Source organism: Equus przewalskii, chromosome 18 (genome assembly GCF_037783145.1).
Source record: "Equus przewalskii isolate Varuska chromosome 18, EquPr2, whole genome shotgun sequence".
In the NCBI taxonomy this organism is placed as follows: domain Eukaryota; kingdom Metazoa; phylum Chordata; class Mammalia; order Perissodactyla; family Equidae; genus Equus; species Equus przewalskii.
Genome location: NC_091848.1, coordinates 38,430,381 through 38,442,749, shown reverse-complemented (window position 1 = coordinate 38,442,749; position 12,369 = coordinate 38,430,381). Strand labels below are relative to the sequence as shown.

At 39.3% G+C, this 12,369-nt stretch overlaps 1 protein-coding gene across 3 annotated transcripts in view; it reads left to right on the top strand.

The window, feature by feature from the left end:
- SLC49A4 (solute carrier family 49 member 4) overlaps positions 1-12,369 on the top strand; it is an 80,120-nt gene that overhangs the window by 3,052 nt on the left and 64,699 nt on the right. For all 3 annotated transcript variants that reach the window (XM_070583761.1, XM_008538087.2, XM_070583763.1), the window contains exon 2: positions 6,216-6,309. In XM_070583761.1, the coding sequence (XP_070439862.1) occupies positions 6,216-6,309 (94 nt within the window). The remainder of the gene's footprint in view (positions 1-6,215; positions 6,310-12,369) is intronic.

Sequence of the window (12,369 nt, the reverse complement as noted above, 5' to 3'; positions counted from 1 at the left end):
GGACGGCTTTGAGCAGAAGAGTAAAATGATGATTCTGCTGTTGTCTTGAGAACAAGGGCCAGAGCAGGGAGACCAGTTAGGAGGCAGGCAGAATAATCCAGATGGGGCTAATGGTGACTTCCAACCAGGGTATTGGGAATGGAGGATCTGAGAAGCGGTTAGACTCCAGATACGTGTTGAAAGTAGACTCACCAGTGATTGTTGATGGGTCAGAGGTGGGGCGTGAAGAAAGGAGGAGTCTAAGATATCTCTCAACTCTTTGGCATTAGTAGTTGGGAGAATCAAGCTGCACTTTACTCAGAGGTAGAAGATTGTGGAAGCAGCAAGTAGACATGTTAAACTGTCGGCTGGATTACAAATATGGCGTTCACAGGAGAGGCTTGAGCAATAAATTTGGGGTTTGTCAACCTGTAATGGTATTTAGAGTCTCAGGGCCAAGTGAGATCGCTTTTGGAGAAGGGTGTTGCTTCTGTGGAGGACTGAGCCCTGAGGCCTTCGGACGTTTAGAGGTTGGGAAGATAAGGAAGAACCTGCTATTGAGGACTGGAATAGAGCCTGGGAGTTAGCAACATGGAGATTTTTGGTGTCCTTTAAAATAGTCTCACTCAAGTGGTAGGAATGAATTCAAAATAAAATGCAAGGTGTGGAATTGGAGACAATGAGTAGACATTTATGTCAAGCAGTTACACTGTAAAGGGCAGGAGAGAAATGGGACAGTAGCTGGAGGGAATGTGGCTACTGCCAAGGTATCTTTAAACATAAGAGTTATTAAATATATCTCTCTAATGCAGTATCCTAATGGGTCCAATAGAAAGGGGGAAATTGACGATGCTGGAGGGAGAGGGAAGAGCTGCTGTAGCCATGGCCTTGAGTAAGCAAGATGGAATGCGGTCCTCCGAGCACAAGTAAACAGGTTGGCCTCGGATAGAAGATAGCTAATTCTTCACTAGCAACTGAAGAGAAGAGGGGAGGGACGTCAGCATAGTGGTGGAGTGATTTCTTCCCTTTGTTTCTCCCCTCTAACTGAAGAGAAGATAGGATGAATAGATGCAGATGCAGATGGTGGGTGGTAGGAGCTTGTAGAAATTATCTTTGCTTATAGTTCTTAGAAAATAAGAAGAGAAGTTAGTGATGAGTGAAGATAGGAGAGCAGTTTTTGGAGGATTGAAGAGAGAGGATAAGTTATGAAACTATTTCCTGGGAAAGTGGAGAACACATGGACTAGGAAATTATATAGTAGGATTGTTGGGCAGCACTAAGGGCCTGCTTTAGGTGATTGGGTATTAATTTCAAGCGAGACCAGTTGCCATGGTTGTGTGTTTTCCTTCACCCTGTGCTGTTGGGCAAGTGCAGGCACGGGCAGAGTTGGCAGAGCAAGATTTAACCAAAGTTGCAGTTTGCTAGGTGCGTAGGACTAAGAAAGTGTAGGCCAAGAGTAGAGGATTATGTGGAGAGTGATACAGCAATGGACTGTGGAATCTAAACTGTGTAAAGGAGAAAGGAAATACTTGAGGTGGATGAGAGAAAGTAGAAGGCTCCAAAATTGTCATTCCCAATTGGATCAAGAATTTAGAGTAGTAGAGGAAATGAATGGGAAAGAGAGGAGGTCATAGTTGAAGAATGGGATGCTTGAAATTGAGATTATGTCATGGATGCCATTCTAGTAAAGATAAGGTCAGAGTATAACCAAGATAACAGACTCCTGAGGTAGGGTAGAGGACGTGATCATGGAATAAGAAGTCACAGGGCCAAGAGGTCGGGATGTTGAAAGGATCATCTAGTGGATATTGAAATCACCAGATTTATGAAAGAAGTAGCATGCTAATGAGTAATAATGAGCCAAGACATTTGCAAGCAAGTGAGGGTGAATGACTTGGAGGCAGGTATGTGGTGGTCTATAGACAATTGCAGCAAGGAATGGTGAGTATTATAGTCAGATAAATTTAGATCAAAGGCTGTTCTGGCCATGATGGGGTAACAGGAGCTGGATTTATCCTTCCATCTTAAACAACTAAAAGCAAAACAAAATAAAAGTATATGAAACAGTGTTTTCACACATTGGACAACAGGCAGAGCAGGACAGTGATCCTGGAGATTGCTTCAGCTTACTGCCTGGAGAGAATTTCTCGGCAGCAGTGCAGAGATGGGGAGCCCAAACAGTTTTCCTAAGTTGAGGAGACAGTTGAGAATTGCAAGAGGCCAACTTAGCTAGAATTCTTAGGGTAGAGTACCAGAGAGAAAAAAGCTTCAGAGAAAGAAAGTTCTAGATCTACAGGGAGTTCTCTTGAGTCTTCAGCCAAGCACTGATCAGCAGATACTTGTGAGGAAACCAGCCAAGTCTGGAGAAGGGACCACCAAAACGGAGCCGGCAGAACAATTCCCAAAGTTTACAGAAGGCTGGGAATAGTTCACATTCCCCACAGCCAGAATAGAAGAGCTCAGAATACATTGGAGGTTGGGTTGAATATTCAGAAGGGCATTGCCTCAATAGTAAAGACAAAAGAGCCCTAGACTAAAGACTGCTCTGGTTCCACATAATAAAGCTTAAAAGTATGCCTTGAAAAGATCAAAAGTAACTTAGCTGTATCCCAGAACATCATCCAAAAATATTTAAAGGAGGGTCAAAGAAAAAAAATCCATTACCCGACAAGTAAAATTCAGAATGCCTGACATCCAATTCAGTAATTACCAAGCGTGCAAAGAAGCAGGGAAATATAACCCATAAAGAGGAGAAAAAGCAATCTATAGAATCAGACCCAGAAATGGCAGAGATGTTAAAATTAGTAGACAGGAACATCAAAACAGCTACTGTAAATATACTACATGTGTTCAAGAAGATAGAAGGAAGTGTGAGCATGTTAAGGAGAGACACAGAAAACATAAAAAGACCAGCATTAAACTTCTATGGATGTAATGTAATCTATGTCGGAGACAAAAAATGTACATATACTGGACAGGATTCAACATCGGATTAGACATTTCAGAAGAAAGGATTAGTGAACTTGAAGACATAGCAAGAAATACTGTCCAAAATGGAACAAAGAAGAGAAAAAAAGACTAAAACAAAAACCCAATGAGCATCAGTGAGGTGTAGGACAGTTTTAAGTGGGCTAATATACATGTAGTTAGTGTCCCAGAAGGTGAAGAGAGAGGTAGAAGTAGAGGGCATGGAGATGGGGGGGAGGGTATTGAAGAAGTAATGGCAGAAAAATTTCCAAATTTGGTGATATCTGTAAACCCACAAATCTAAGAAATTCAAGAATCCCAGCAGAAGAAGCATGAAGAGAACTACACCAAGGCACATCATAATCATATCGCTTAAAACCATAGAAAATCTTAAAAGCATCGAACGAAAAGAGATTGGGGAGTTTTAGGGAGGAGAGAGTAACAGGAATGTGGAAGTGGCTGGGAAGCAGTGTCATCAGGGGAGAGTTCTCAGTGGGAGTAAGAAGGTGAAGAGAACGTCTAGAGACGAGCTTGAGAATCTGATTCCGGTGATCCACTGATTCTGAGCACTCCATAAGGCACAGGAGAAGGGTTTCAGGAGTTGGGGAGATGGTGGAGATGAGGTCAGATTAGGGGATATATGAAACCTCATTGGGATAAGGGTGACCTGTGAATTTGGGTCTCTTGTGACTGCTGTAAACAGGAAAAATGGGCATGATGTGATTAGGCCTGATAGCCTCCAAAGCAGATGGAGGTGGCAGGGCTGTGACTGTTGGGGCAGGAACAGGAGGTCTTGGCCAGGAGCAAGCAAAGCTGTCACCTCTGCAGCTGATGGAAGTATGGAGCCTGGCTGGAAAGGGCAGTCTTACCAGATCAACTTTGTGGGCATAACTGATTTCCCATACTTCTGCTATGGCTGTGTGTGTGGTTGGTTTTCTCCAGCCAACTTTGCATCCTGATTGTTTTGGCACCTGTTTAGAGGCTCTGTTCCTATACCAGATAGGTTCCCAGCAAAAAGAGTATCTCATGCATTGGAAGGAAGCTTACTGCAATGTCTGGATGCTATATTTGCATAGAATTTATTGTTATTTTCCATCATGTTTGTTTCCCAAAATTGTTCTGTTACCTTTTTCATCAGATGGTTTTTGCCCTCACATCCTAGTACTGTAATCATCTGGGATTTATTTACATAAAGTCTCATATACTCATTTTTCTGGGGTCTTCATACCTCTCCTTCCCAAAGTCAGTTGATATCTTTTTGATTACATGAAATTATAGAGTCCTGCCTTGTCAAGATCAATGAGATGAAGAAAACATTCTATTCAAAATTGAGCATTAGATTACATAATAGTTGGCAATAATTGAAAATAAGCAACAAAGCCGTGAGCTGTCTCTGGGAGGTTGCTTTAATAATCAGCTTTTCACAGCTGCTCTACTCTTAAATATTTATATTAGTTGTTATATTGTTGTTTATTTGATAAACAGCATAATTGAGCACAAAAGTGTGCTAGCTTCAGCAGTAACAATAGGGAACCTGGTCGTTTGGACCATATAGCCGTAAACAGTGCCCCACTGCCTACTTGGTGGCTACTTATCTTAATTACAAACCAAATATTTAGGAAAAAAATAAACATCATATGGAATGGAAGCCTTATAGTCCCAAATCTGTAAAATTTTCTTCAGTATCTCATACAGCACCCAGTCTAACCTTATAAGAGCAACATTTTGCAAGTTTAGGATATTTATGACCATGAATGTGCTTTTTATTAATTACACTCTATTTCCTGTGGCTATAATGTGGTTTTAAAATCTGTATTCTGTTAGTAGAAGCAGTAAATGAGCAGTATATATGCATTACTTGTTGCCGAGAAGCATGATTTTCTCTGGTATTCCTTCTGCCAAATTGTGTTAATCATATTCAGATTATATAAGAATATTATAAAGTAAACTCAGTTCATATCACAAAATTATGCTTAATGTAGCATGTGTGTGCCTGATCCAGATTTCAAGTTTATTTTCCTTGATGTGTTTAGTCTGCATAATTATAGTTTTGTTGACTTTCAGTTTCCTTCAAGCAGAGAAGCTCTTTGAAAACCGAGGATTTAACCATCTCCCCTCTGCCAAAAAAAGAAAGTTCTGAAAAAAAAGAAAATTTTGCATTAAACAGTTTAAATCTATTCACTGTGAAGTGGTCTCAAGGAGGTGTTGAGTTTGGGAGCAAATGGAAGAAATGTTGCCACCTTGCCACTTACTCAGTATGAGCCACCTGTGTGATGTGGCTGCCGCAAACAGTAAGGCAGTATTAGTTTAGTGGTAACATAAGTGCAGCATTGCAATAGTAGGAAGATACAGATCCATTATATTATTCTGCCATAGCTAGAATATTGTGCCTGGTTTTGGTTACTTTGTTTTTATATTCTCTTTTACCCTGTTATCCATGTGACCAACCATTGGCACACGTTTTCAAAATAATTGACCATCATTGTATTAATAATCAAAAGGTTCTAAAGGACCACTTCCTATGACCCTATAACAAGCGTTAGCTCGTCCTCCTGATTATAAGATAAAATATGTAACTGGCCAATTGTCATTTTTTGAGAAAATTTAAAGCAATAATCTATCACCTTAAAAAACTTTTTGGGGCCAGTTTTTGAAGAGTTTCAGAGTTTTTGCAGCTTACATTTAAAAATTCGAAATTTTATATTGGAGATATAAAACTAAAATACCCAGTCCTTTAAAATTATTTTCTAGGGGGCTAGCCCTGTGGCCAAGTGGTTATGTTCACGCGCTCTGCTTTGGTGGCCCCAGGTTTCACTCCTTCAGTTCCTGGGCATGGACCTAGCACCACTCATCAGGCCATGCTGAGGCAGTGTCCCACATAGCAGAACTAGAAGCACCCACAACTAGATATACAACTATGTACTGGGGGGCTTTGGGTAGAAGGAAAAAAAGGAAGATGACAACAGATGTTAGCTCGGGGCCAATCTTTAAAAACATACAATAAAATTATTTTTCTGTATTTTTTTGTGTCATAGGTGAACAAAACATTCTAGCCATTCATTTTGAAAAAACAGAGCTAATGGAGTTTTCTATTAAAGTTAGAATCATTTCATTTTAGGCATGTAGAGGGTTCTTTTCCATGTTGGGAGTTATAGAGAAAAGCTAGAATGTAACATAAGTCTGATTGAGTAAAAAAATCTTTGTTCTTAACAGTGGACTTACTTAAAGAGAAAATAGAAAATAATCCAGATGTTTTTGTTTCCTTTTAGGTCTTCGGATAACTGTGCTTCTGACATCCTTCCTTATGGTTTTGGGAACTGGTCTAAGATGCATACCTATAGCAGACTTAATGCTTAAAAGAAGGTAAATCCTATAAATAACTTAATATTTTCCCACATTTTGTCTTTTGTTATGAGAATATTATATTTGTTTGGTTATAAGCTTTTAGTAAACAATTCCATTTTTAATAGGATCAGAAGAGGGTCATATTTATAGTAGTGTTTTTTTCCTACATGATGATTAATTCAGTGGCCATTTATTTGTTGTCATATGGACGATACTGTGCTAATTGTTGTGTAAATAAAAAGAAAACAAGTTAATCTTCATGCTGTCCAGGAGCTATAATAACCAGGGGAAGATAATAGTATAATAACCGTGGGAAAATAGTAGTATAGCATGAGGAAGAATCATGTAGGTAATGCCATAGAGAGAGATAAAATTGCCCTGAGAGACTGAGAGAAGTTTCGGCTGAGGGTATCAAAATGAAGAGTTCGTGAAGGAGGTGATAAGTAAACTAGGCATTGCGAGATGAGTAGGGTTTTGGTAAGTGTAGTTAGGGGAAGGATATTCCAGGGTGGAGGACCAGCAGGGATGAAGGCGTGGAGGCGAGTAAGCATAGGCCCCTTCGGGGATGGCTAGGTCGTTTCATTCGTGTACAGCAGCATTTCTGCAGCTGGGGTCCATGCATTTATTCTCAGGGGGTGCAAGGTATCTGAAGATGTTTACATTTTGTTTCCCTTGTGGTTGTAATATCAAAAATTATTTTACCAGTAACAATCTGTAATTAAAAGACATTTCTGTTGACCAGAATGTCAATCTCTTAAATTAGTGTTTCTCAAACTGGAGTTCCTTGCATGTGACCTTGAAAGCCTTTGAGAAATTTTTTCTTTTAAAAAGGACCCATAAATCACTCAAGTTTGGGAGACGCTGGTCTACAGAATGAAGTGTAAGAATGGGATATAGGGGCTGGCCCGTGGCTGAGTGGCTAAGTGGTTAAGTTCGCACGCTCTGCTTCGGCGGCCCGGGGTTTTGCTGGTTCGGATCCTGGGCGCGGACATGGCACCGCTCATCAGGCCATGCTGAGGCGGTATCACACATAGCACTCACAGCTACACCAGAGGCACTCACAACTACAAAATACAACTGTGTACCGAGGGTGGGGGGGCTTTGGGGAGAAGAAGAAGGGGAAAAAAAAGATATTGGCAACAGATATAGCTCAGGTGCCAATCTTTAAAAAAAATTTTTAAATTTTTAAAAAATTTTTTAAAAAAGAATGGGATATAAAAAGATGAATTTAGGAAAGGGTATCCAGATTATGAAGGATCTTGATGCCATTCTGTGGAATTGTACTTTCCTCACATAGCCACCCAGGTTCTTAATCTGAGCAGCAGGAGGATCAGACCTATGTTGGGTAAACTGCTGATTTGAGGTCTGTGGGATTGATTACAGAGGACAGAGACTGCCATCAGGCGACCAGGAAAGACGCGGTGAGAGCCCAAGCTGGAGTCATTCTTTTGTTGATTTGTTTATTTCTTTATTAGTTCAGTCATTCAGCAAAATTCCCTGAGCTCCTACTATGCACCAAGCTCTCATCTGAGGGTGGGGAATACAACAGAGAACACAATAGGCAAATCCCTGCCTGATGGAGTTTGTATTCCACTGGGGAGACTGGCAATCAACTGGGTAAATAAATAAAATATATAGTATGTGCCATGGAGAAGAAATAAAATAGGAAAGAAGGATTTGAAATGTCAGGGGAAGCATGAAGTTTCAGAAAGAAGGGCTGGAAAAAACCTTCCTGGGAAGGTAACTTTTTGGAATAAAACCTGAAGGAATGAATAGTCGCTGCATTATCTAGGGGACAAGCATTCCAGGAGGAGAGAACAGAAAGTGTAAAGGATGGCAAGGGAAGAGTAGGGCCTGGCAAGGAGGCTCGTCTGGTTGGAGCGCAGTGAGAGACTTCATGGGAGGAGAAGTGGGAAAGGAGACTGAAGCGGGTGTCGGGGGAGGGGGGGGTGGAGTGCAAGGCAAGGGCCTTTAAGGCTGTCAGCTTTGTCTCAGCTGGGAAACCATTGGAGGTTTTGAGCTGAGGAGAATCATGGTCACAGGCTGCTTTACTGAGAGTAGATTGAAGCTGGAGGTCAAGGGCAGGAGTAAGGCACCCAGTTAGGAAACCAGTGCAGTAGACCAGGTGAGAAATGGTGGTGGCTTGGACCATAGTGAGGGCAGTGGTGGTGGTGAGAAGTGGTCAAATTCTGCTTATATTTTGAAGGGTTTGCTGACGGATTGGATACGAGGAATAAGAGAGAGAGTGAAGTCCAGAATGACTCTTGGCCCTGGGAAGTTGTGAGAATGGAAAGGATAGCCCTTGTGAGAGAGAGCAATGGGAGGCGATATGGTTGAGCTTTCACTCCAGAGACTGACCTCGTTGATTCCATTCACAGAGAGAGGGGATGCAGGAGGAGGAAGGAGTGGACTTGAAGGAAAAGATGCTAACTTTCATTCAGAACAGAATTTTTCAGTTTCAAAATAAATGCTGTTAATTTTCAAATTTTCAAAATGTGTTATCTTTCCAGAAAACGTAGAGTACAAGTGTTTCATATTTTAAAAAGGAAGATAGCAAAATCATTTGGGTTCTTGTGGAAAGCGAGTCTCCATTTCTTGTCCTTCTGAGCAAGGTTTTAATGGATGAGTTTCGTTATTGTGTTTGAGATGTTCTTAGTTTTTCAAACATCCAGGTTTTTTTTAAGCATCCAAAGTTTGTAAGTATAAATTTCAATGTAAGCTTAAATTCAACAACATATTCTTTAAAAATCCTATTAATTTTTTTCTGGCTTTTCTTCTGGTTTTGGCCATCCATGTTATTGCTTCTCTCTAGTCTTATACCCTTCGTATCATTTCCAGATACAAAATTCTAGGAATAATAGAGTTGGCTCTCTGTGTCAGTGGAGAAGATGGTATGAAAAAGAAAGAGAGCTCGTGAAAAAAAATAAAGATAGGAAAGAGAAAAAAGAGAAATAAAATAAAGAGTTCAGAGAGATTGGGTCTTTCATAAAAAGACGATATAAATTGAATTTTCAGTCCTCGTGTGTTTATCTATAGAGAATGTAGGAATATTGTTCCCTTGAAATGAAATTTCCTTTTATGTCCGTACAATATTTCTTTTAAGCAGTATTACTAACAATGCATACGCAGCTGTTAAACTGAAAATGCTATGATTGGAATACATATTTTTGACTAGTGGTTTCAATCACTCACCACTTTTAAGCTTCAGTCTTGATCTGACACTCAGCGGGAAGGGATAAAGACCTTTAATATTGCTTTTGGCCGGCATTGAGACGAGTATTTAGCAGTCTGTGTTTTTGTGCCCTGGTGCACTTGGAGCTTTTTGACCTTCTGACCCAGCCCTCTGGAATAGTGCCCTGCACCCTTGGCTTCCTGTATCTTGGCTTCCGTAAGTCTCAAGACACGAGAAGAGCAGCTTTCACAAGAGCCCTTTCCTCAGTCAGAACTATCCTTACCACCTTCCTGATGGTGTTCTGCCTCTGCATAGTGTCAGTATTTCTTTGGTCTGCATGTTACCAATGAAAATTCGGGAAAAATTATTTTGTCACTTTTCTCTTTTTAACATCATAGAACTTAGAATATTGAACCATGAAGCATTTCTTCTTCTATGATCAGGAAGCAAATCATACAAAAAAAATGATAGATGGCATTGCTCTGTAGCAATGAATGGCATTACTCTAAGTGTGAAATATGATATTATCTGCCCAGGAAACAATTTAAACACTTCTGGAAGGTGAACTTATAGTAAGCTATATCTGCTTTTAATCATAGGTGTACCCAGTGATTTCCATAACACGTGCCATATTATCTTTCATTTGTGTGTAATTTTCATTAATATTAACAATGGGTAACATTTACTAACATGCTAAATAGTTAAATAGTATAGTTCTAATAAATATAGATTTTCTAGAAATATATCCCATTGTGGAATACTTTGCAGCTGGCGAAATTACATTTAAAATGACCATACCAGAAAGATGAATTATTTAGCAAATGGCTTTATGACAACTGTTTAGTTCTCTGAAAAAAAAAAAATGAAGAACCTTAAATGTCTGCCTTACCATTTAAGTAGATTCCAGTTGGATTAGTTAATTTTATGCTCATTTTAAGTTCGAAAACTACTGCACTAGGTACATAACCTCCTCACTTTACATAGTAATTAAGCAAATTGCATTGTGCTTGCCCATCCTACAGTATAATCACATAATATTTTTAATGTCTTATTTTAAAGCAAATTAAGATTTACCCTCTATTTAATAATTTTATTTGCCCCAATTTGACTTTTAACACTCCAGTGGTCAGGATTCATGAAGGTATTTCTGCATGGTGATCAGCCATATGGGATTCAATAAGAAAGATTAGTAGGAGAAGATTAACTCCTCATAATAAGCATTTAACATGGAGAGAAAGGGAATAGAAAGGTGTGTAAAATGATCTTTAGAGTTTTGGAAAATACTTTTTTTTTCCCCTTTGTTTTTGGGATATGATTATTTCTGAGACATTTCTTCCAAGGGCCCACAATATCATATATGAATTTTTAAATTCACTGTTGTTAAATGTACATGTACATTTACTTTATTATATTATTACATATTATATACGTTATTGTATCATGTACACTTTATGAAATAATCATAAAATAGACAGCCATATACCCATCACCCAGGTTGGAATTCCAGAAGTCCCCTCAGTGCCCCTCCCTGATCACAACAACCCTCTCTCTCCCTGCTGTGGATAATCATAGTCACGCATGTTGATAGGTTACTCAGAGTAGACTGGGTTAAAAGTTATGAAAGATATACTAAAAGTCTGTTGCAAATGCCTATTTATTCTTTTCTTCTGAATAAAGATTTTCCCTGGTTTCTTTTCTCTTAATATCGAAAGGGACAAATAATTAAAACATTATTTGTCTGCAACAAAATGATTATAGGAACAAAATAGGCCAGAAGTAGATGTTGATAATAATGTAACATATGGTGATAAACACACAAATCAGTAAGATTATTAACTAAATCCTATTTTATTAAATAAGTTTATCTGATCTGTGTTTGGGCAAATTGATTACCGAATAGAAAAAAATTGGGGGTACTTACCAGAGACCATGCATTGAAATATATTCCAGATGGGTTGATGAGCTGCATGTTTAAAATGAGGCAGCATAAGGGAAAATGAATCTTAGCCCTGAGAGATTGCTTTTTTCCAAGCACAAAAACAGTGAAAGGTAGGTTTGACTACATAAACATATGAACCCTTATGCTTCAAAACAAATCATAAAATTAAAGTGCAAACTGGGAAAAATATGCATCGCAAATATGATAAATAACTTATAAAATAACATAAAAATATGTAAGCACTTTTGAAAAGAGAATGGAAAAACAGACATAGTAGACATACTTAACAAATGTTGGTTCCCAAATTTCATCTTTTAAGTCCACAATTCAACAGTCAACATTTACTGACAGCCAAGTGTTAGTAAGGTATAGGCTAAGCTGTGTAAAGAGACCGAAAATACACAGTCTCAGTAAGATAGAAGTTTATTTTTCTCCAAAGAAACAGTCTAAAAGATTGGGGCTGCTCAAGGCAGGTAGGCAGCTCTGTTCCACAAGGCCCTCCAGGGACCCAGGCTCCTTCTCTTTTGTTGCTCCAAAATCCGCTAGGGTGATATCTTCCTTGTCCAAGTGGTCCAGGCTGGCTCATTATCATACTGTCATTCTGGCCCACAGGAAAAGGAAGTAGGACATCCAGGGCAAGTGACCACATCTTTAAGTGATAACTAGGAGGTTGTGTGTATCATCTCTACTCTCATCCCATTGTTACAGACTTAGTCACATGGCCACATCTATCTGAAAGAGAATCTGGAAATGTGGCTCAGCAGCCATGTACCCAGTCAAAACTCAAAGATGCTGTAACAAAGAAAGGGAGAATAGATGTAAGGAGACACTTAGGAGTCTCTGCTATCAAATTCCCCCATATATCCATGTCCTGCCTCTTCCCATGCAGAGAACGTATTCATCCTTCCTCAAAGGAGAAAACCCACAGTCCTGTCCAGTTATTGCATCCAACTCATAAAACTCCAGC